At 37.1% G+C, this 22,321-nt stretch overlaps 1 protein-coding gene across 3 annotated transcripts in view; it reads right to left on the bottom strand.

The window, feature by feature from the left end:
* Kpna1 (karyopherin subunit alpha 1) overlaps window positions 1-22,321 on the bottom strand; it is a 57,066-nt gene that overhangs the window by 6,449 nt on the left and 28,296 nt on the right. For all 3 annotated transcript variants that reach the window (XM_052158215.1, XM_052158217.1, XM_052158216.1), the window contains exons 5-11: window positions 20,828-20,922; window positions 14,313-14,444; window positions 13,480-13,568; window positions 13,068-13,167; window positions 12,029-12,192; window positions 10,361-10,439; window positions 992-1,117 (exon numbers count right to left, since the gene is read on the bottom strand). In XM_052158215.1, coding sequence (XP_052014175.1) covers window positions 992-1,117; window positions 10,361-10,439; window positions 12,029-12,192; window positions 13,068-13,167; window positions 13,480-13,568; window positions 14,313-14,444; window positions 20,828-20,922 — 785 coding nt within the window. The remainder of the gene's footprint in view (window positions 1-991; window positions 1,118-10,360; window positions 10,440-12,028; window positions 12,193-13,067; window positions 13,168-13,479; window positions 13,569-14,312; window positions 14,445-20,827; window positions 20,923-22,321) is intronic.

A 22,321-nucleotide genomic window follows, 5' to 3' on the forward strand; every position in this document is an offset into this window, starting at 1 on the left:
AAGGCTCAGTGTAGCAGTGTAGGGGAATACCAGGACAGGGAAGTGGGAAGAGGTGGATTGGGGAACAGGGGGAGGGAAGTGGGTTTATGGGACTTTCAGGGAGGGGGACCCAGGAAAGGGGATATCATTTGAAATGTAAAGAATATATCAAAATAAAGAATATATCGAATAAAAAAATAAAACATGAAGTATTTATGTGGGTGTGTGAATGCACAGACAGCACTGGCTCTCTCCTTCCACCATGGATTCTGAGGATCAAATCCAGGTCTTTGGGCTCACTCAGCAAATGCTCTTACCGGCTGAGCCATCCTGCAAGCAAGCCCTGTTATCTTTTTCGGAGGCTACTTCTTAGTGCCATAGATAATACTTTTATAAAGTTTGTGGTCTTAATAGTGAGATTCAGGCCAGCTGGGGTTACAAAAGGTCTTTTATAGTCTAAAAATTTTAAACAACCTAACATATGGGTTCACTGGAAAATATAATTTAGTAAGAAGTAAAGTCAATCTATTTAGCATAGTCCTAAAAACATTTTGAAAACACAAGTACTTTTTTTTGGATTTTCTGTAAATCAAACTGTAAAGAGAAAATGCATGGCTAAGTAAAATATTAAAAAAAATCAGAATTAAAAAAAATTAAACTGAAAAAGTAACACTGGAAGTTGATAGTTCTACAAGAAATGCTGAAGTCTGCATATTAAAGGCTGACCAAAACTTTACTTAACAGATTTAAAAAAAAAAAGTCTGGAGATGGCTCAGCTGTTTACTACTCTTTCAGAGGATCTAAGCACCCACATATGGCTTACAACTGCCTGTAATTCCAGTTCTGGGAGATTCAATCCTGTATTCTGGTCTCCAAGAGCATCACATACACATGACAGACAAACAGCAAAGCAGGCGCACACACACACATAAATAAAAGAAAACAAAATGTGGTGCCGGAAGATGCACCTCTCATACAGGGATGGAAGGGCAGGTGTGGACGGCAGCATTACCTGGATCTGTGCCCTATTTCCTGCTGTAATATTAGAGATTGTCCAACATGCTTCCTTTTTGATAGATTCCTTTGGGCTACTCAGCAGATGCAATAAACTCTGAAGAGCTGAGCAATTCAAAATTACCTAAAAGAAAGAAAAAGAGTTTTAAGTTTTAACTATGGCATCGTTCTTAATTTATCATTTGATTTTGGATTTTTGTTGTGTTGATTCTTGAGACAAGGCCCTATGTAGCGGAGTGGCCTCAAACTCAATGCCTAATATAAGAGGATCTTGAAAGCCCAGATATCCCAGTGTCTACTTCCCTGGGGGTGAATAAGTACATCTTTAATTCAACAAAGTTATTTTAAGACAAATTTAAGAGAGAGGGGGGAAAAACCTCCCCTACAATATACATAAAGTATTTTTAACTTGCATTTATTCATGTATGTATACAGGCTTGAGTGAAGCACAGTACATATGGAAATCAGTGAAAAGTTTACAACAGTTGACTCTCTCCTTCCATCTTGTGTCCTAGGAATCAAACTCAGGCCAGCAGGCTTGGTGGCAAGTACCTTTATCATTTGAGCCAAATTAACAACCCAATAAAAAAATAATTAGTGTGAGTCTGAAATACACTCCAAGATTATTAAACTGGCTTCACTGTGAACATTCACGACCACTGGGGCATGTGTGGTGGTGCATACCCTGTAAGCAAGCACTTGGGAAGTAAACAGGAAGATCTAGAATTCGAGGACAGCTTTATCATTATAGTCAACTGGCTCTCCAAGAAACAAACAAAAACTAAAAAGAAACAAAACAAAACCCACAGTACAATGATGTTAGTATTTAAAGCTCTAAGAGGCACAGCACTGGAGAGATAGATAGCTCAGCAGTTAAGAGTACTTGGTGTGCCGGGCGTGGTGGCGCACGCCTTTAGGAGGCAGAGGCAGAGGCAGGCGGATTTCTGAGTTCCAGGCCAGCCTGGTCTACAGAGTGAGTTCCAGGACAGCCAGGGCTATACAGAGAAATCCTGTCTCGATAAAACCAAATCCAAAAGAAAGAGTACTTAGTGCTCTTGCAGATTGAAGGCAGGCTCAGTTCCTGGAACCCACGTGGTAGTTTATAGTCATGCACAGCTCCAGTTCCAGAGGATCTCAAGCTTGGAAAGCTTACATATGTACACACAAAACAAAATGAATCAAGCTTTTTCTAAAACAACTAAAAATAGGAGCCCAGGTGTGGTGGCACACACCATTAATCCCAGCACTTGGGAGGTAGGTGGATTTCTACTGAGTTTAAACACCGGTTAGTCTATACAGACAATTATAGGGCCAGCCAGAAAACCATGGCAAAACACTGTCTCCATGAAAAGAAAGGGGGTAGGGAAACTATGCTGTAGGCCTCTGGTGCTAAAAATAATGACAGTCTACGCCTTTGGGGCTGATTTTCTACAGGCCGAAGAGGGTTTGCCCTCTGGAATCTCTCTACCTTGTACTCAATAAACCAATACATTCTGAAGTCTACAAGATACAAAAAGTTAAAAACCAAACCAAACCTAAATAAAAGGCCAACTACCTTAAAACAGCTTTCAAAGGCAAAGGCATCAGATTATATCAGAAACTAAAATTATACAGATAAAATCATTAAAATGGTTGTGGGAAAAATTCAAGAATCCATCACTGTACAACCAAATAGACTCTACTACAGAAAAAAATAAGTATTTATAAAGAAATAAATTCAAAATAAAAAGTATTCTAATGGTTTTACTTACTACACAAGTAAAATATCCCAAATAGATGGAATACATACTTTTTTAAAAATAAGTAACTTACCCACAATGTAGCAAGGAAAAACAAAATAAAACAGCACATTTTGGGCTAATCTGGAGATGCTATAAGCCTTTTCAGACATACAACATTAAAATGACAGGCAAAAAATTAACATTTCATCTACTAAAAACTGATGCATGTCAAAAATCCTCAAATTAAAATGTACACCATATCATATGAATAATTATTTTTTAACATGCACTAGCAATATGGATAAGAGGGTAAGGGCATTTGCTGGCAATTGGCCTGATGACCTGAATTAAGTCTCCATGACCCATATAGTAGGAAAAAAGAGTTCCATTAAGTTCTCCTCTGACTACCATACACAGATATCACATCAACACCTGCACATAAAGATACAAAATATATGTAAAATAAATTACCACAAATAATTTCTTAGTTATATAAATTAAAAGGAAAAATGTAAAATAGAAAATGTATTCACAAGTATAAATAAATCAAAATTAAAACAAAGCCATGTATTTTCTATTAAATGTACCAACTAAAACAATAAAACTTACAGCTAAAAGTGTCTTTCAGTTTCAAAAAGAAAAGAATGGTAGTGGTGCATGCCTCTTAATCCCAGCAGAGGCAGGTGGATCTCCAGTTCAAGGACACCAAGGTCCTACAGAGTGAGTTCTGAGACAGCCAAGGATACACAGAGAAATACTATCTTAGAGGATAGAAGGAGAACAAGAGAGAGGAGGGGAAGGGAGGGGAGAAGAGAGGGGATGGGAGAGGAGAAGAGAGGGGATGGGAGGAAAGAAGAGGGGGGCAGAGATTCATTTCTCGTGTTGCCAATATAAAGAGCCTTCTTACTGAATCTTCAGACCACAGAAGGTTGAAGAGCCAGTGAAAACAAAATTCTATTCTTACATGACAGAAAAGCAAAAGAATAAATGGAATATTCTAAAATCAATTTTGTCACAAATATTGTTTTATTTCATTTTTTATTATTTAAAAACCTTGCAAATAAAACAACTATTACCCACCAAGATTAATGACACCTGAAGTCACTTAAGTCATTAAACCTCTATGTAGTTAAAGCAGCCATTCTGAAGCTATGGGGCTTAACATGCTCACTACTAAATACGTTATACACTCAGTCACCACCAAAAAGCATAACAAAGTTAGAATGAGAAAACAATTAGCTTTATTCTTTCATAAGTTGTGCCTGAAAAGCAGGATAACCTAAAAAACATTTTTTTTTTCTAAATGTATATCATTGGGGCTGGAGAGATGGCTCAGCGGTTAAGAGTACTGACTGCTCTTCCAAAGGTTCTGAGTTCAAATCCCAGCAACCACATGATAGCGCACAACATCTGCAACAAGATCTGACTCCCTCTCCTGAACTGACTGAAGATAGCTAGTGTACCTACATATAATAATAAATAAAATAAATCTTTTAAAAATGTATTATCATCTACCAAAATTAAGAGCTTAAGATATAAATAGCCCCTTGACGAGCAATCAGACTGAAACTGTTATTCAGACTGAAACTGTTATTAAGAGCCTCTCCTCTAAGAAAAGCTAAGGCCAGATGAACTCATTAGAGTCCTAGCAAACCATCAAGGAAGACTTCATATCAGTTCCTCTTTATTTGTTCCATAAAAAATAAAGGAACACTACCAAATTTATTCTACAAAGCCAGCATTATCTTGACATCAAAACCAGATCAAGACATAACAAAAGAAAATCAAACAAAACAAGACTAATTTCCTTGATGAACATAGATGCAAAAATTCTTAAAAATACTTGCAAACCAAATCCAAGGAAACACACATTAAGACCAAGTGCGCTTTATCATAGAAAGTCAAGGTTGATTAACACATACATATCAATATGTGTAATATGTCATGAGTAAACTCAAGGACAAGAAACTATCTAATCATTTCAAATGATTGAGAAAGTATTTGACAAGTTCAATATCTCTTCACAATAAAAATTATGACACTAGGAATAGATGGCACAAAACTGCAATACCTCAAATTTATAGCAAAGGATACAGACAACAAACCTATAGCCAGCATTAAGTGGAGACAGACTAAGAGCATTAGTCTGGAAAAGAGCATCCTAGAAAATGAAGGACATATGTACATTCCCCCTCTCTTTTTTGATAACAGTACCCAAAATTTTAGCTTAAGTAACTCATACAGGACAAAGACATAAAGGGGATTAAAACAGGAAGGGAAGAAATACTCCCTATTTGTAGAAAGGATTCTAATTTGGTTTTGTTGTTTGATGTTTTGTCTTTATTTTGTTGTTTTGAAGCAGGACGTTACTGTGTAGCTCTATACAGATCCTCCTGCCTGTGCCCCTCAGGTGCTGGAACTGATGGTGTGTGTCATTGTGCTCAGCCTTGGGTCTAATAAGTACATTAACGTTCCAAGTTCTAAAATCAATAACTAAACAAAGAACATTCACTTATACCAGCAAACTACTCTTAGAGAAATTAGAAAAAATATTGCATTCAAAATAACTCTCCATAAAATCTATCTAAGAAACTATTTAGCCAAAGTGAAAGGCCTCTACAATAAAAACTTCAAGACAATGACAAAATTTCAGAAGACTCTAGATAATGAAAACAGATTCTGGATTGGCAGAGTAAATTTTGTACAAATGGATATACTATCAAAACTAATTTACAAAATTAATGTAGTATCTAGATTATCTAGTATCTGAGTAGATAATTCTAGATTATCTACCCAGAAGAAATCAACAAATTTCTTATGTTGTGCTTCTCAGCTTTAGAAAAAGCTGATACAGCCAGGCAGGGTGGCACAAGTCTGTAATCCCAGCACTCTGGGAGGCAGAAGCAGGCGGATTTCTGAGTTCCAGGCCAGCCTGGTTTACAGAGTGAGTTCCAGGACAGCCAGAGAGAGCTATACAGACAAACACTGTCTCGAAAAAAACAAATCCAAAAAAAAAAACAAACGAAAGAAACAAAGAGAGAGAGAGAGAGAGAGAGAGAGAGAGAGAGAAAGAAAGAGAGAAAGAGAGGGAGAGGGAGAGGGAGAGGGAGAGGGAGAGGGAGAGGGAGAGGGAGAGGGAGAGGGAGAGGGAGAGGGAGAGGGAGAGGGAGAGGGAGAGGGAGAGGGAGAGGGAGAGGAAAGGAAAGGAAAGGAAAGGAAAAAGGAAAAGGAAAAGGAAAAGGAAAAGGAAAAGAAAAAGAGAGAGAAGAAGTAATACAGGGCTGGAGAGATGGCTCCAGTTAAAAGCATTGACTGCTCTTCCAGAGGTCCTGCATTCAATTCCCAGCAACCACATGGTGGCTCACAACCATCTGTAGTAGGATGTGATACACTCTTCTGGTGTCTCTGAAGACAGCTACAGTGTACTCATATAAATAAAATAAATAAATCTTAAAAAAAAAAAAAGAAAAAAATTTCATACGGAACAACAATAAAAACAAAAACACCAAAAAACCACAGGTAGCCAAAGCAATCCAAAAGAGCAAAAACGCTGCTGAAGTGCCAGAGAACCAGACCAAGTTACACTGCACAACCACAGTGCTAGAAACAGCCAGATACAAACTACCATATGACACCTCTAGTTCACCCTCGGCAAATACCCAAAGAATTCCATACCCTACCACAGAGATATCTATAGCCCAAAGTTTAATGCTGCTTTCTTCGTTATAGGAAAAATTAGAATAAACCTAGTTATCCATTAATATAGATGAATGGATAATGAAAAGTTGGTATATATTAAAAAAATACTATTCAGCTCTCAATTAAAATTACAAAATTTGTAGAATAATAGATATGCTTAGAATATATAATATTAAGCAAGATCACATAAACTCAGAAAGATAAAACCCACATGTTCTCTCTCATATTCTCATATGTGGGTAATAGCAAATAATTTATGTATACATGTGAACAAATGTACACGTGGATATATTATAACATGTAGAAAAGAGAACAAGAAAGGCTAAATATTGAGGGATAAAGAAAAACTAAATTAAAGAACCAAAGTGTTTTTTTTTCAAGTTATTTATACAATCAATTCTAGATTATCTACCCAGAAGCAATGATAAAGCTTCTAAGAGAAGGTTAAATGAACAATAGGAAAAGAACGATAAAAAACAGTTACACATGGTTTCACAGAAGAATACAAAACTACAAAAGGTAAACATGTCAGAAGTGTCTAACAGGAGCAGCAGTAGCATTTCCCTAAGAGGGAAATGAAAAATCAAATTGCCAAGAGATGTCAAAATTTTTAAATACAAAGAAGTGATCTAGAAAACAAGTATGTCAGGAATTAAAATGAATACAAGGTGAAGCATATTCTATAAAAACTTCATGGGAAAGCGGCCTTGAACCACACAAAACTTCTTAAACAAAGAGAGAGAACACTGCACAAAATGGCTAAAAGGAGTGGGGTAGGCACATGGGCCAGCAGAAAGCACCCTAAGAACAAAAGCGATGGCTAGGCTGTTAGGAAGTTTATACTCCCAAATAAATAGGCCCAAAACAGAATGAAACTAACATCTACATTAGGAATTAACAAAACAAACTGTATCTAAGAGGAAAATAACTTTGTTAAAAGGTCAGGAGGATCTGAGAAACCCTGTCTCGGAAAAAAAAAAAAAAAAAAAAAAAAAAACACAAACAAAAAACAAAAAGAAAAAGGTCAGGAGGAGATCCTGAGCTGTTTCTTCATGAAGGTGTTCTCTGAGACTGTGATGTGAGTGGTACTCAACTTCAGGGAAGGAGACTCTGTCCTGGAATATATAGCCATCTGAAAATTTCACATCCAATTACAATGATGCATGTTTCTTGAATGTCAATGATACAGTTGCAATGCCCCCATGTTCCTGTAAGTAACCCCAATAAACCCACTGCTTCTGTAAACCCGAAAGAATCCTTTCTTTGGTATATTTTTGTTTTATCTATGGTGAGTATGTGTTTTTATCTATTGCCTGGGAGGAAAAGATCATACAGGGAAGAATAAATTGAGAGAAATAATGGTTTGGGATGAATAGGAAGGTAAATTAAGTAGACATGGTGAAAAACAAAGCAAACCAAAACCTCCTTATACCACTCTATCCAACACCTCCCCATATCTTCTCAAGATAGTAATAATAAAATAAATAATAATAGTAATAACAGAAACAATAATAAAAATTAAAATCTCACTATGTTGTCTAGGCTGGTCTAAGAGTCACAATCTCCTGCTACTGGGATTAGAGGCACGCACAATCCCACCTAGTAATACATATTTGAGTACTTTGTGCTATGCCAGAACCTATTAGATTATAGAGACACACACATGAGTAAAGTTAACACAGTATAGTTCTAAAATTATACAAGCTAGTGTTGTTTAATATGAAATCTCCTTACAGGTTCATGTTTTAAATATTTGGCCTCAGCTGGGCGATGGTGGCACACACGCCTTTAATCCCAGCACTTGGGAGGCAGAGGCAGGCAGATTTCTGAATTCAAGGCCAGCCTGGTCTGCAGAGTGAGTTCCAGGACAGCCGGGGCTATACAGAGAAACCATAAATAAATAAATAAATAAATAAATAAATAAATAAATAAATAAATGAATGAATGAATGAATGAATGAATGAATGAATGAATGAATGAATAAGAAAAAACTTGGTCACCTATAGGTAGCAGTATTTTACAAGGCTCTAGAAAGAAACTCTGAAAGGTGGAAACTAACTGGAGGAAGCAGTTTGCTGAGTTCTGTGTTTGAAGTCTCTTCTGTTCTCTTAAGTACAAGCTCCTCTGCTACACTTTCTCAGAATCATAATGTTCTACTTTGTAACAGGACCCAAGTACCAAGCTGAATGTCTACAAGTAGAAGCCAACTAAAGCCTAATTAAAGTTTTTTTTACTCATTCTCATTTCTTTCTTTTTGACACACGGACTTTCTATGTAGCCCTGGCTGTCCCCAAACCCACAGAAATCCACCTGTCTCTGACTCCCAGGTACTGGGTTTAAAACTGTGTACCACCACTTCCAGCCCAAATAGCCTTTTAAGTGGTTTAGGGAAGGAATTCTTCAGTAATGAGAAATATACCTATAAATTATAAACAGAGTATGATAAATGCTCTTGTAAAAGATTACCGCCTAACTTAAGAGTCTGAGGTCCAAACAAAGCCTTCCAAAGAATACAATGCTAATAAAAAAGCACAACAAATAAAGAATCATTAGCAACAAGAGTATGGTTACAGTTATGGGGAAAGCGGAAGCCAGGGCAGGGATAGGAGATGAAGGAAAAAAAACATGTGTTAACCTCAGCGCTAAGAGTGGTCAGGCAAACTGAGGTACAAACAAAAAGCATGGGTACAACGGGGAGACAGTGAGAATGTTCTGTTGTGTGGGGCTAGGAACTGAACTCAGGATCTCATATATATTAGTAATCACTTTATCGCTGAGCTGTATGTAAGCCCTACAAACTTGCACCCCCTACCTCCACCCCAAGTAAATACATTAACATGGCTAAAAAAATCCAAGATAAAACAGGCTGGTGAGATTTTTTCAGTGCATAAAGTCATTTGCCACAAAAGTCTGGAAACCGGGATTTGACCCCTAAAACTCATTTTAGCCAAAGAATAAAACTAACCCACAAAGATGTCCTGTGACATCATCCACAAGGATGACCACACAGGAGCTATGGCACATGTATGCACATAATATACAAACATACAGACCTTTAAAAAGTCAGAATATATACAGACTGCATAGGTAAAAGACTTCCTTTCTTTTCCTATATTCCAACAACCAGTTCTCCTCTGAGATAATCAGAAACATTAATATCCTATGCATTGTCCCAGAGAAATTTTATACTAGTACAAATACATATACTCTGTCTCTTGTCTAAGACATCTACACCACACAATGCAGGGGATGAGCAGGGATGGAGTACCAATGGCAGATGGAGCAATAGAATAGAACCAAGCAAGTGCCTGCATTATTGGCCAAATACTGAGACTGGAAACTACAACAGATAAAGAAGGGGGAAATGAATTCCCTTGTAGGTAGAATAAACTCAAATTAAAAACACTTTAACCATGACACTTGAGAACATAAATCTAATTTCCTTCTTCTTAGAGATTAGAAAATTGGAGTTGAAGCCTTTTTTTTTTTGGTTTTTGTTGTTGTTGTTGTTGCTGTCGTTGTTGTTTGAAACAGGGTTTCTCTGTGTAGCCCTGGCTGTGTTGAACTCACTCTGTAGACCAGGCTGACCTCAAGAGATCCGCCTGCCTCTGCCTCCAATGTGCTGGGATTAAAGGCATGCGCCACTACTGCCTGGCTAATTCTCAGTTCTTACAGCCCATGCACATAAGGGTGATGACTGAAGTTATAGAATCCAGGAATGAGGCTGAAGAACTGCTCCTTAGAACATGCCCACAAACAAATAAGAACAAGAAAATAGAGACAAATGCATTTCACAGGATAACAAAGAGGTACTGAAGAACTGAGAATATTAAACACCATGTCAGTTGGGATGCTCAACACCACAAAATTCAATATAATAGAACAGAAGAATGCTTGTGAAGTTCAGTGGACTAACTTCAGAGAGAAACTGTACCACCTGTTCATACCTGTGTCTGAATATCATCCCCTGTGACAATGTTTCCCACAGCCCGCAAAGCAGGAGAAACCACTTTATAATCATTATGCCTGTAACCATAAAAAAAAAAAGAAAAAAAAAAAGAAAGAAATGTTAGAGACAATAGTTCTATCCAAAATCTTTTCTTTGGGGCTAAAATTCAATACAAGGAAAATGTGGCTCAATTTTAGAGCAGAAAGGCACTTCATGACTATGGCTATTTAGGGAATCTACCATGGCAGCAAAATTGACCATTACCTTAAAAAGCAATCATTCTCCTTATTTTTAAAGAAAATTCTTTCCTAGTAATCTTTCCCAAGTTCTTCAGCATTGAATTCCACACTTCTATTCTTTGTACAAGGCCCCGCTCCGAGCCCTTACTTGGTCTCCTGAAGCTGCTGAGGTGACCGAGAGGCACAAGCAACATTTATGCACTGCTCCTATTTCTGAAACTGCTACGTCAACAATTCAGCTAATTTCAAAACCTAAGTGAGTTTCACATCTCAAATACTCTTCTGTTTCCACTAAACTACAAGGCTGCCTTAATGGTCAAGAAAGCTTTCCATAAAGCCTGCTGTGTATATGTAGAGACAGATATTGAGGAGAGATTTCAAGGTAAATAAAGCAATACCATTGTAACTCCTTCAAGACCTTATTCTCTTGCTTCACAGTTAAAATCTAATGACTAAAATGACACAAGTTGTAAACTTAATACTTCTTTACCATGCTGCCTTTAACTTGGGATACTACACTGCTGGTTTACACTCAGTCTGTGATCAGCTAGAACACACAAAACTGTTTTGTACATCAATTAATGCCATGATGCTTATGACTTTACTATTTCACCATCATATTATGGCTACATTTTCTTCTTCTAAGTATTAGCTAGAGATTTGGTTAATATAGTCTCAAATTATTTATGCCAAGAGTAAATATTCCATGCTATCACCAAAAGCATTATAAAAATGTGATCCAAAGTATGAAACTAATCTGTTTAAGTGAAAAATGGCAATTTATCATAGCAATATGCCTTTGATTTCTAGTACGTGGCCTTAGGCCTTCCAATGTGGGTGAAATAACAGAAATACACAGACAAAGCTTACCAAAATGTTCTGCTAAAGGACTAATAATGGTAGAGGAATAATACATTCTTCAATAGGTCTCAATATGAAAACTAAAAGTGACATCAATTAAACAAGAGGCAAATGGCCAATGCATAATAAATCAGTAAGATTTATAATCAACTAATACCAGAGTACTAGGGATATGGGAAAATATAGTAGAGTGTATGAGTTAGCACCAGCTGCTAACTTGGCACAGCCGGGAGTATGCTGCATTGAGGGGCTGCCCAGATTCAAGTGGCAGGGCCCAGCCCACTGTGATCAACACCATCACTACTGACAAACTGGCTATTGGGCAGTCTAGCAGCAAGCTGGGTTGGGCAGCAAGACAGAACAAGCCAGTAAGCCGCAGCTATCCAGTTTGAACTTAGCTACTTCCCTGGCTTCCCTCAGTGACAGACTGTGTGTGACCTGGACGTGAAAGTCAAATAAACCCTTTCCTCTCTTCATCTAAGTCCACTTCTAAGACTTTGAGTCATGGTGACAGGAAGGAAAACAACCTAGGAGTGCATCAGACACTTTCTTAAAGATCATCTTACATCAGAAGCTCCACAAGTCTCCTGCATACTCCTGCATCGATGACTGCTTGGATTTTATCATTGGGTCCATCTGACAGGTATGAGAGGGCCCAGCAAGCATCAGCTAGTACATCAGTGTCACTGACAAACAGTAACCAAGAAAGGACATTCAGACAGGGAGAAACCTGGAAAAAAAAAAAAAGATGATTACAACTTCTGGAGTGAGCTAAGACTCTCGAGAAGCCTACCAGACACTGACTGAGTTATGGAGTGGTTTACACTTCTAGTTAGACACTATCAAGTATCTGAAGGACATCTCTATCTCTGGCAATGTAGTCAATAGGTATTCGGTTTACTAAACTGAAGTAGTCAGAACACAAGAAAAATTATTTCAGGAAGAAAACTTTTAAGCATTTATCCTTACAACAAGGAGGTAAAGGAACTTCCACAATACTACAGCTGAGAACTTCTGTTGCAGAACTTTGTTATCCACAAAACCTGCTACAGCCCTAAAAGTTATAATAGAACTTCATACTGGGACTGAGAAATTACCCTAAATCAAAACAAAAACAAACTACCAAAAGCATTTTCTCTACAAACCAATACTTTTTCTAACATTCTAAATAATTTTATCAAAAATTATCGCCAGGCAGTGGTGGCGCACACCTTTAATCCCAGCACTTGGGAGGTAGAGGCAGGCAGATTTCTGAGTTCAGACCAGCCTGGTCTACAGAGTGAGTCCCAGGACAGCCAGGGCTACACAGAGAAATCCTGTCTCAAGAAAACAAAAAACAAACAAAAAATATTATCTTAGCCAGGTGGTCCTATCCCAGCACTCAGGGTCACGCTATCCCAGCACTCAGGAAGCAGAGAGAGGCAGACCTCTGTGAGTTCAAAAACAGCCTGGTCTGTGAACCAGGTTCTAGGATGGCCAAAACTACAAGAGAAATACCTGTCTTCAAAAACAAAAACAAAAAACAACGCAAACAAAAACCCTTTTCTATAAATAGTAATGGTTAATAGCATTTTTCCCTAACAATTTCCCACAAGCAATGTTTACCTTAGCAAATTCTGGAGGTGGGCTCTTGCCTCTACAGAGATTAGATAAAGCCCATACTGCATTCCGGGTCATGGTCAAGCGGTTTTGCTTTGAAAATAACCTACAAGTATAATGGTTTCATGGTAAGTTTTAAGATACTAATTCTCTATAAAGGAAATAATACTACTGATGAAGGATATCTCTAACTAACTTTTCTCCAGAACAATAAAGATTAATTCCTTTCTTTCATTATTCATTCTATGAAGACAAACTTCACTAATTTTAACGTGCTACATCAGAACTTCAATAAAAGATAGCAGTCTAACAATATAACAAGAAGATACTTGAAATCAAAATAACACTAGGAAATCCAAAATGACGTCCCCAGATGTAATACTTCTCATATTCATTACTCAAAAAAGAAGACACTTACTGCAGAAGAGGGGGAAGGATATTGCAGTCTAAGACATAGTCCCTGCACATGGTGCTATCGCCAGCAATGTTGCCAAGAGCCCAGACTGCCTATGAAGGAAGCATTCATCAATAAAGTTGCAAACTTTCATTCTCTCATAATTCCTCAAAAGAGATGCCAGCATACCAGAGTAACATTTTACAAAATTGTGTAAAAGACTACTACTAACTCTCACCAACGTTTTATATAAAGACTACTACTAACTCTTAAAATTGCTCATCAGGGAGTCAAACCAGTTCCAGAATTAGAGTTAGAAAATATGGGACTGTGTGGAACAAGCAAGAGGAACAGTTGTTCTATTAAAGTAAAAGCTTTACTAGTAAAAGAAAACTTTTTTCCAGTGCTGTATATTGAACTCAGGACTTCATACAAGCTGAACAATTGCTCCCCCTACTAAACTATAACCCCAATTTGGAGGCAGTTACTTTAAAGGATCCTTTGCACAGAACAAGTATTTAAATGGCTTACTTGGTAGATCATAAGTGTACTTAAAGCTGCTTTTAATAAAAAATTCTAAGCACATAACCGAAATAAAAATAAATATTTATTAAACTTATGAAGATTTAATAAACAATGGTTTCATACGTGTACATGCCATACTGTACACTTTCAAAAATTAAAAAAAAAAAAAAAAACTGAAAGCTACAGGAATACCAGGGTTGGAAGGGAAATACTGGAAGAGTTCTTCCTTCTATTTAAACAGCTATAAATCACTGTGATGAAGTAATCGAAGTGAAGCTGGGTATGACTGGGAGAGTGTGAGCTCTCTCATCTGTGTGATATGGGGGTCTTACCTGCTCCTGAACATCTTCAAACTCTGAGCTTAGCAATTCGATGAAGATAGGTACGGCTCCTGCCTGAATCACATTCCGAGTCTGAAGAGAGTTTCCTGAAGCAATATTTGTCAAGACCCAAGCTGATTCAAACTACAAAGACAAAGGTAAATTTTATAATCTTATTACAATTTAGAAGGTTAATTACATAAAGCAATACAATATTTGTTACATTAAAAAAAATGTCTGGAATCGGACTGGGACTATTATTGGCATATTGTAAATACCATGTTCATTTAAAATAATTTCCAGAATACCTCAGTCTATAAAGGAATATTCAAAGGTATCTAAAATTTCAAACCAATGTATAGTTACCATGAAACCACAGGGGGAAAAAATGTGTTTCACATGTTGATGGGAATGATCTCTAATGAAAAGAACAAAATGACAAATATACTTCAATACAGTTAATATATTATACATGTAATCTCTCAATAGTAAAAAGAAACCATTAATAAGCTTGTGTGGACAGGCCTAGATGAAAATGGAAATGACCTGGAACTCTCTTATGTAGTCTACACAGGGCTTAAAATCAAAGAGGTCTGCCTGAGTCTGCCTCCCAAGTGCTAGGATTAAAGACAAGTGCCACTATGCCCACCAGCTAAAGATAAGTTTCTTATAAGAAAAAGAAAAGGGGGGAAGGAGGAGAAAGACGAAGAGGTGGTGGCAGAGTTGAACAGAGTAAAAGTCAATCTAGTATTGAAGCATTGGTAAGCAGAAATGAAGTTATTTTCAATAATCAGAGCATAGTACTAATTTTAGAGATCCCTAATTTTCTCTTTAGCTTAACATTAAGAAATCCAAAAAATGAATATATCCCTATATTCAATCAAGACCCCTGAATTTTAGGTTAATTCCTTCTACCATTTTCTATTCCTTAATGAATAGTGTACGAAGTAGGAAAAAAAGTCACCTTTCTATTTAGAGGTATAACTTTGAATAAAAATCAGTTACATGTCACCAAAAATATACTAGTGGATATTTCTCTAAGATTTATATCAATTAAAAGGCAACTGTCATAGGGAAAACCAAGCTGTCAGTCACTGGATGCAGCAGAACAAATCCATGTGACTGATAGTAAATTTACAGCAGAAGAAACAAAAAGATGAGGTGAGAGAAGCCTGTGTGTCTTTCCTTGTCCCTTACTGGATCTTTGGTTTGCTTATTTTTAAGAGTAAAGGACCAGTAAAGGGTTACATCTATGTATGATAATTTGATTTTGTCTATAGTTCAGAAAAGTCACCAGAACTAAAGAGCAGTCAAAGACACTCTGAAAGCAGAAATATTTGGCTAATATGACTATATGACTTACATACATGCAACTACATCAATAAAGACAGGGGAAGAGGGTAAAAAATGAAAGCAGAAATATCACGGGGGGGGGGGGGACTTAAAAAATTTATCTCTAAATTATTAATTGAAGAAATGTTCAAACTATTTTTAATCTATTTGAAACATATACATAGAAATATTTCATTTGCTTTTAGTTCTACTACCTAGGGAAAGTTCAAACAGTATACCACATTATTAATCCTATAGAGGAAGGGTTGCCTAAAATGTAGTTTATGTAATTCACTATTTAAAATTAATTGATTAGGTGCTGAAGAGATAGCTCAAAGGTTAAGAGCACTGTCTGCTCTTTCAGAGGTCCTGAGTTCAATCTCCAGCAACCACATAGTAGTTAATAACCATCTATAAAGAGATCTGGTGCCTCTTCTGGTGCGCAGGCATACATGCATACAGAACATTGTACACTTAATAAATAAATACATCTTTTAAAAGCAATTGGTTAAAACACAGTCAAATGATGTAAGGAAGTAGCAGAATGTCCTATCAGAAGGCAAGCGCAAAGACCCACCCCCCCCCCAAAAAAACCCCGTTGGGGTGGCTAGAGAGATGGCACACCGGTTTAGAGCACTCTCTTCCAGAGGTACTAAGTTCAACTCCCAGCAACCACATGGTGGCTCACAACCATCTGTAATGAGATCTGATGTCCTCTACTAGTGTGCCTGAAGAGAACTTTGTATTCACATGCATAAATAATTTTTTCTTAAAGTTCAAAAATAATTACTGATTACTATTGAGTTCAAAACTCTGAGGAAAAGTGATCTGGAAAGAGTAGTCCTATCTAGATACTACAAATCTAAGAGAAAAACTATTGCAGTCAGATTTTGATGATTACGTAAAGAGCATGATAAAGAGTTATCAGTGGGAAAAAATTCAATTCAATTCAATTCAAGCCGGGAAGTGGTGGCAAATGCCTTTAATCCCAGCACTCAGGAGGCAAAGGTAGGTGGATTTCTGAGTTGAGGACAGTCTGGTTCTAGGACAGCCAAAGCTACAGAGAAACCCTGGAACCCTGTCTTGAAAAAAACCAAAACCAAACCAAACCAAAACAAAACAAAACAAAAAAAAAAAATCAATTTAAACATTAACCGTTACCAGGATTCATACTACTAACTAGCTGAATTTAACATCAAAGGTCTCTGGAAAAAATAAGAATCAAAAAAACGACTCAAAACGACTCAAATAAATAAAACAGAAAAACAGAACTACAATGATGATTAGAAAAACGGAAAACTGATCAACAGCTGAACATGAATGGTAAATAAGAGATGTGCTTTTGTTGTTGTTGTTTTGTTGTTGTTTTTTTGAGACAGGGTTTCTCTGTGTAACCCTGGCTGTCCTGGAACTCACTCTGTAGACCAGGCTGGCCTCAAACTCAGAAATCTGCCTGCCTCTGCCTCCCAAGTGCTGGGATTAAAGGCGTGCACCACCACTGCCTGGCTGAGATATGTCTTTGAAAGCTAATGTTAAAAAAAAAAAAAAGAAAGAAAGAAAAGAAAAGAAAACTAATGTGCCATTAGATACATTACATAATCATGATGGTAGCCATCTTTGAATGCAAAAAACATTCCAGAATGAAAATTAAAAAGTAGTTTTGGTATTTATTAAAATGAGATACAGTCATGTGTGTAGGAGAGATGAAATGAGAAAAACTCACTTCAGGAAATTAAGCCTGCTAATGTTAGCCACTATCAAATGTGTGTAACATGTAGGTAAGTATTTTTTTAACCTTGGATGTGAGCCACCTAGATGCCATTTCCTCATCGTCTGTATTACATACAAGCTCTACTTCACTAAGATAGGAAGCTTTGTTTTTAAGATTTCAGCCTTGGATGCTAGATTAGAATGCAACCAGAAAGAGATCTTGAAAAGAGATCGTCAAACAGGAAAACTCAGAACTAATGGTGAAGAAACAATAATAACTACTTAAGTAATTATATTAACTCAAAGAACAATAACCTGAAAAGTGAAAGGGAGTATCTAAGAAATGTTATCACTAAAAGTAATAAAACATGAACAAAATCATTACAGCCTTAGCCTTCTCTTGTCCACTGATGTTTTGCACAGGAACTTGCTAACTAAGAACTGATTGCTACAACTGCAATCTGTGTTTTTCAGGTCTGAGGTTTTCTCTCTGTCCTCTTTCTGAGTCTCTACCTTCTGCTGCTCAGTTCCTTTAATAATAAGGAAAATGAGAATCCAAAGCTGAAGTACTTCTGACCTCCTATCAAGTTTCCCACTCCAGGTTGAGGTACGCCTGGCTCCCTTTCTCCATTTGGATCAGGACTCTGTTGCTGGCCACTTTGCCGGTTCCACTCTGGTTCCTAGCAAATGCCAGGCTCACCTGGAGAGCAAGTGAAAAGAAAGGCTCACATCAGAAAAATAAACCCAGGTTATCAAACTCTGCAGAGAAGAGCACCTGAGGTATCTGAGCAACCCTCCAGGAAAGGGAGATCAGTGAAGATGGAGGGAAGAGGGTGACGCTTACTGCAGTTTATCATACTAAGCTTCCAGAGGGGACAAGGAAGTCAAGAAAGGGAAAACTAAGTCAACTTATTCAAATTTGCAACTTTTGGAGAGGGTGCCATCTAATGTTTAGAAGCAGGAAAAAATTTATTATATCTAGATATTTTTATAGAAGGTTTGGTAACACAGTGTCTCAGCACTGCAGAGGATAGTATAAAGATGCTGGGCCTGAACTCAAACAAGTGAACATCTCAGAGAGCAGACTAGTCTCACACCAAAGGTTACAGGGAGTCACTAAGCTTGACCATACTCTTAAGCTAAGTAACTGCTTAATTCCAAAATCCTAGATTCTACCCAAATTCACCTCCAGTTTGAATGGCAAGAGAATATCTGGGTAGTGATGTCCAAACAGAGGTAGTTTTAGCCCCCTTATTTGAGATACTCTACTGGCTTCAGTAGACAAAATGATAATGATTTTCACTACCATTCTTTAACTATAGGATGAAAAAAATTAAACGTGGCCCTGGGCTTTATTATTTACTGAACCATCCAATTTCCTTTGTGCCACATACTACTAGTCTCTTTCTGAAAGAGAAATGGCAAAAATTTTATCCAAAGACACACTACTCACATCTCCAGAAAGCAGGCAGGTATAAATATGCTATCTTACATTTAGTGCTCTCCTCAAGCCACAAAGCTTTCCAGAGCACATCTATTTATTTGAAGCCATAGCAGAGAAAGTATGTCTCCCTTACATACTTAACTCTCGTACTGCTGTAGCGGTGATGGGTGCTACCCAGTACTCACACCAGAAAGAGAATAGTATGCTGTGCTTCACACATGCAGAAGGAAAGCGGGAGATGACACCACAAACACTAGACTGTTTACTTCTCAGTCTTAGAAAGTTAGGGCAAAAATGTATGAAGTGATAACTTGAGAGGAATTATTTCAGTCTTTGATCCTAATTACTAGTCTGGACAGGGTGGAATCTAGAAATTTAGATAAAAGCAGATCAGAACTTTTAAAGCACTCACCTAAATTCTAACCAACTATGAATCACAAAATGATACAGGACTTAATAAGTGTCAGCCAGGAAAGGGAACTGTATATGAACATACTATACTGCTTATAAAGTACAAGAGAATGTAAGAAATAGGGAGATTTGTTTTTCCAGGTTTATCATTTTAAGTCTAGAAGATTCTGCCTTATTTTGTTAAGTGTATTACTAGGCCTCTACAATCTAATAAAAACTAAAAACTGCCAATCTAATGGTGTAACTGGTACTGTTCAACAGTTCAACACTCATTCCCAGAAACTGGGCCACAACATTTCTATAATTAACAAAATAGCTATCTCCCCTACCTCCCTTTTCCCACGAACCATTGCAAATGATAAACTGCAGTAAACTCCTCTTTTGGTCCCTAGGGTTCTCTTGGCAGGTTGCTTAGGGGCTCAGGCTCTGTTCTCTGCAGTGTTGGTTGTCTGGATTTCCTTTTTTCTGAGAAAATCTCTCTTTCCTTGCTCTCAGTGTAAACATAATTTTTCAACTGTCTGGCAATTCTGGACTTAAAATGGAGACCAGAATTATAATCCAGGAGGCAGCAAGCAAAACAGAATCTTAATTCAAATAAACATAGGGATTGGCAAAGGTCAAACTGGAGAAGAAAAACTGATGGGACAGAGAAGCACTCTACCTTTTCGGCATTTCTTCCTTCTCCTCTAGAAGAAACTCACCACTGTAATAAAGATGTAAAATAAAGAGAAAGATGGAGCAGAAAGAGAGACAATATCAAGACAAGCATTAAGCATCGAGTCATCGGCAATGGCTTAGCCAATAAGAAGCCTGGGACACTGGGACATGGAATGCCATTTATAAAATGCCTCAGTCATGAGTACACAGAGAAGGAGAAAGTTAGCCTTATTATTAGCAAGCATTTCTCCCATCTTGTGATCTATTGTGATTTAACCAAATTTTATAGCTGCAGGGTATCTTTAAAAGGTCTGAGCCCTTCTTTGGTGAGAACTTAGGGGCTATAGGTATTTGTCAATAATTCAGATATTAAAGGAATCCTACACATACCAAGGATGTACAGCTACTGAACAATCAAAATAGTAGCAAAATTTTAACTTTACTGAGGAATAAAGTAGTATTTTTAGAATTCCAGACTGTGAGCTTGACAGCTGGCCCTTTATACTGTAAAAATTATTCATTCCTAAGGTGGTAAACTCTCTGTACATTATTAGAAGATCAAACTTAAAACAAAAAGTTCTCAAGGTAAAGTTTCTTTGTCAGAACTTTTGGTGTAGAAGGGGGTAAATTAAGACCAGGTCTGATTACTGAGTTTCTGGGCCAGTCCATGTTATGTGTACCTCAAGAAGGCTAACAAGTAGTGTGTCTCTTGTTTCTCTCTCTCAAAACTTAACACAGCTTGCATAGGCTCCTGTTATGCAGACTCCTACTGCTACAATTCAAGAAAGATACAAATTCTGTGAGTATTAACTAGGACCTACTTAGTAACAAACTTATACAAGCAGTTTATAAGGTAGTTATCACCAATACCACTTTAAACAAACAAGCCTTCATATAGATTAAAATAAATATCTCATAGACAGAAAGTTTTACTACAACAAAGTTCTACAGCAAGAAATGAAAATATCCGCACCTGCAATGTACAATTTTCTTTTCGTTTGAGGAACTCCACAAATCTGGCCACTACTCCTGGTGTGTTGATGACTTCATCAATAGGAGGATTAGGTTCTGTTTCCCCATAAAATAAAATAAGAGATCTCAATATAATGACTTTACAGATCAAAATCAATCATAATACCCCTCTCTTCATTCCCTGACCACCTCTCATATTAAAATCTACCCCCGCCCCCCAAAAATGGCTAAAATTGAGTTTGGCTTGAAAGATATCACAAAAACATAAGCTTTAACCCTGAAAATAAAGGAAGGAATTAATCCTTTGATTCATTTTTGCAATTCAAGGGAAATCTCTCATGTGTGCACCCTCAGCACTGGATCTTACATGCTAAGCAAATTATTTTGATCACTGAGACACATCACCAGGTCCCAAGAATTCTTAAAATTAATGCCTCTAATAATGTGATTCCCAACCTTTCTAATGCTGTGACCCTTTAATACAGTTCTTCATGTTGGGATAAATTCTTAACGATATAATTATTTCATTGCTATTTCATAACTAAAGTCTGCTACTGCTATGACTCGTAATGCAAATATCTGATACGCAGTTTATCTAGATATGCGACCCCTGTGAAAGGGGGTCATTTCGACCTATAGGTTGAGAAATTTTGCTGTTTAAGGAAACTCAGAAAGCAGGGGAAACCCAAGGACAACTACTGCTATCCAACAGCAACAACTATTATCAGTATTCTGATACACTTTCCTCCAGTACAGGAGGATTCAGTCTCTACATAGAGAACCTGGATGACAAGATTCTTAATGCACTTACAGGATTTCATATCATCCCTAACAACAAAGAGACAGCAAGAATTAAGACTCATTTTGATTTATGACAACTATAAGTTGTCATTTAATAAATACTTATTAGGTGAACAGACAAAAAATATCAGATTATCAGACCAATAATTTCAGATTTTTTAATGCCAGAAAACAGAATAGTATCACCTAGGGAGAGCTTTAGCCAGCCTTATTGTAAAACAAGGTAAACCAGGCATGGTTCACACCGATAATCCCAACACTCCAAAAGTGGAGGCAGATTTGGAGTTTAGATTATCCTCATGGCAAGTTACAGGCCAGCCTGTGTGCTACATTAAAGCTCTATGTTTTTGTTATGGCAAAAGATTTGATTAGTTTAATGTTGATTTGGAAGGAAGGAGTTTTGGTAACATGTCCTTTGCTTGGTTCAACATTTTTAATCACTCAAACATAACAAGATGATATTCTGAATTATAAAAACATTGTATTAAAAAAAAAGGAGAACAAAATAAAAGCAACCTTTTGGTTGGTTGGTTGGATGGTTGGTTGGTTGTCAGTACAGGAGATAAACCCCAGCCTTGTGTGTATCGCAGGCAAGCAGTCTACAATTAAGTTACTTCCATAGCCACAACAGCTGATTGTTTTTATTTGTATTTTAAGATGTGGTCTTGCTATGCTACCCAGGTCAGCTTTTAAA

The sequence above is a fragment of the Apodemus sylvaticus genome, chromosome 15, assembly GCF_947179515.1.
Source record: "Apodemus sylvaticus chromosome 15, mApoSyl1.1, whole genome shotgun sequence".
NCBI classification, from domain to species: domain Eukaryota; kingdom Metazoa; phylum Chordata; class Mammalia; order Rodentia; family Muridae; genus Apodemus; species Apodemus sylvaticus.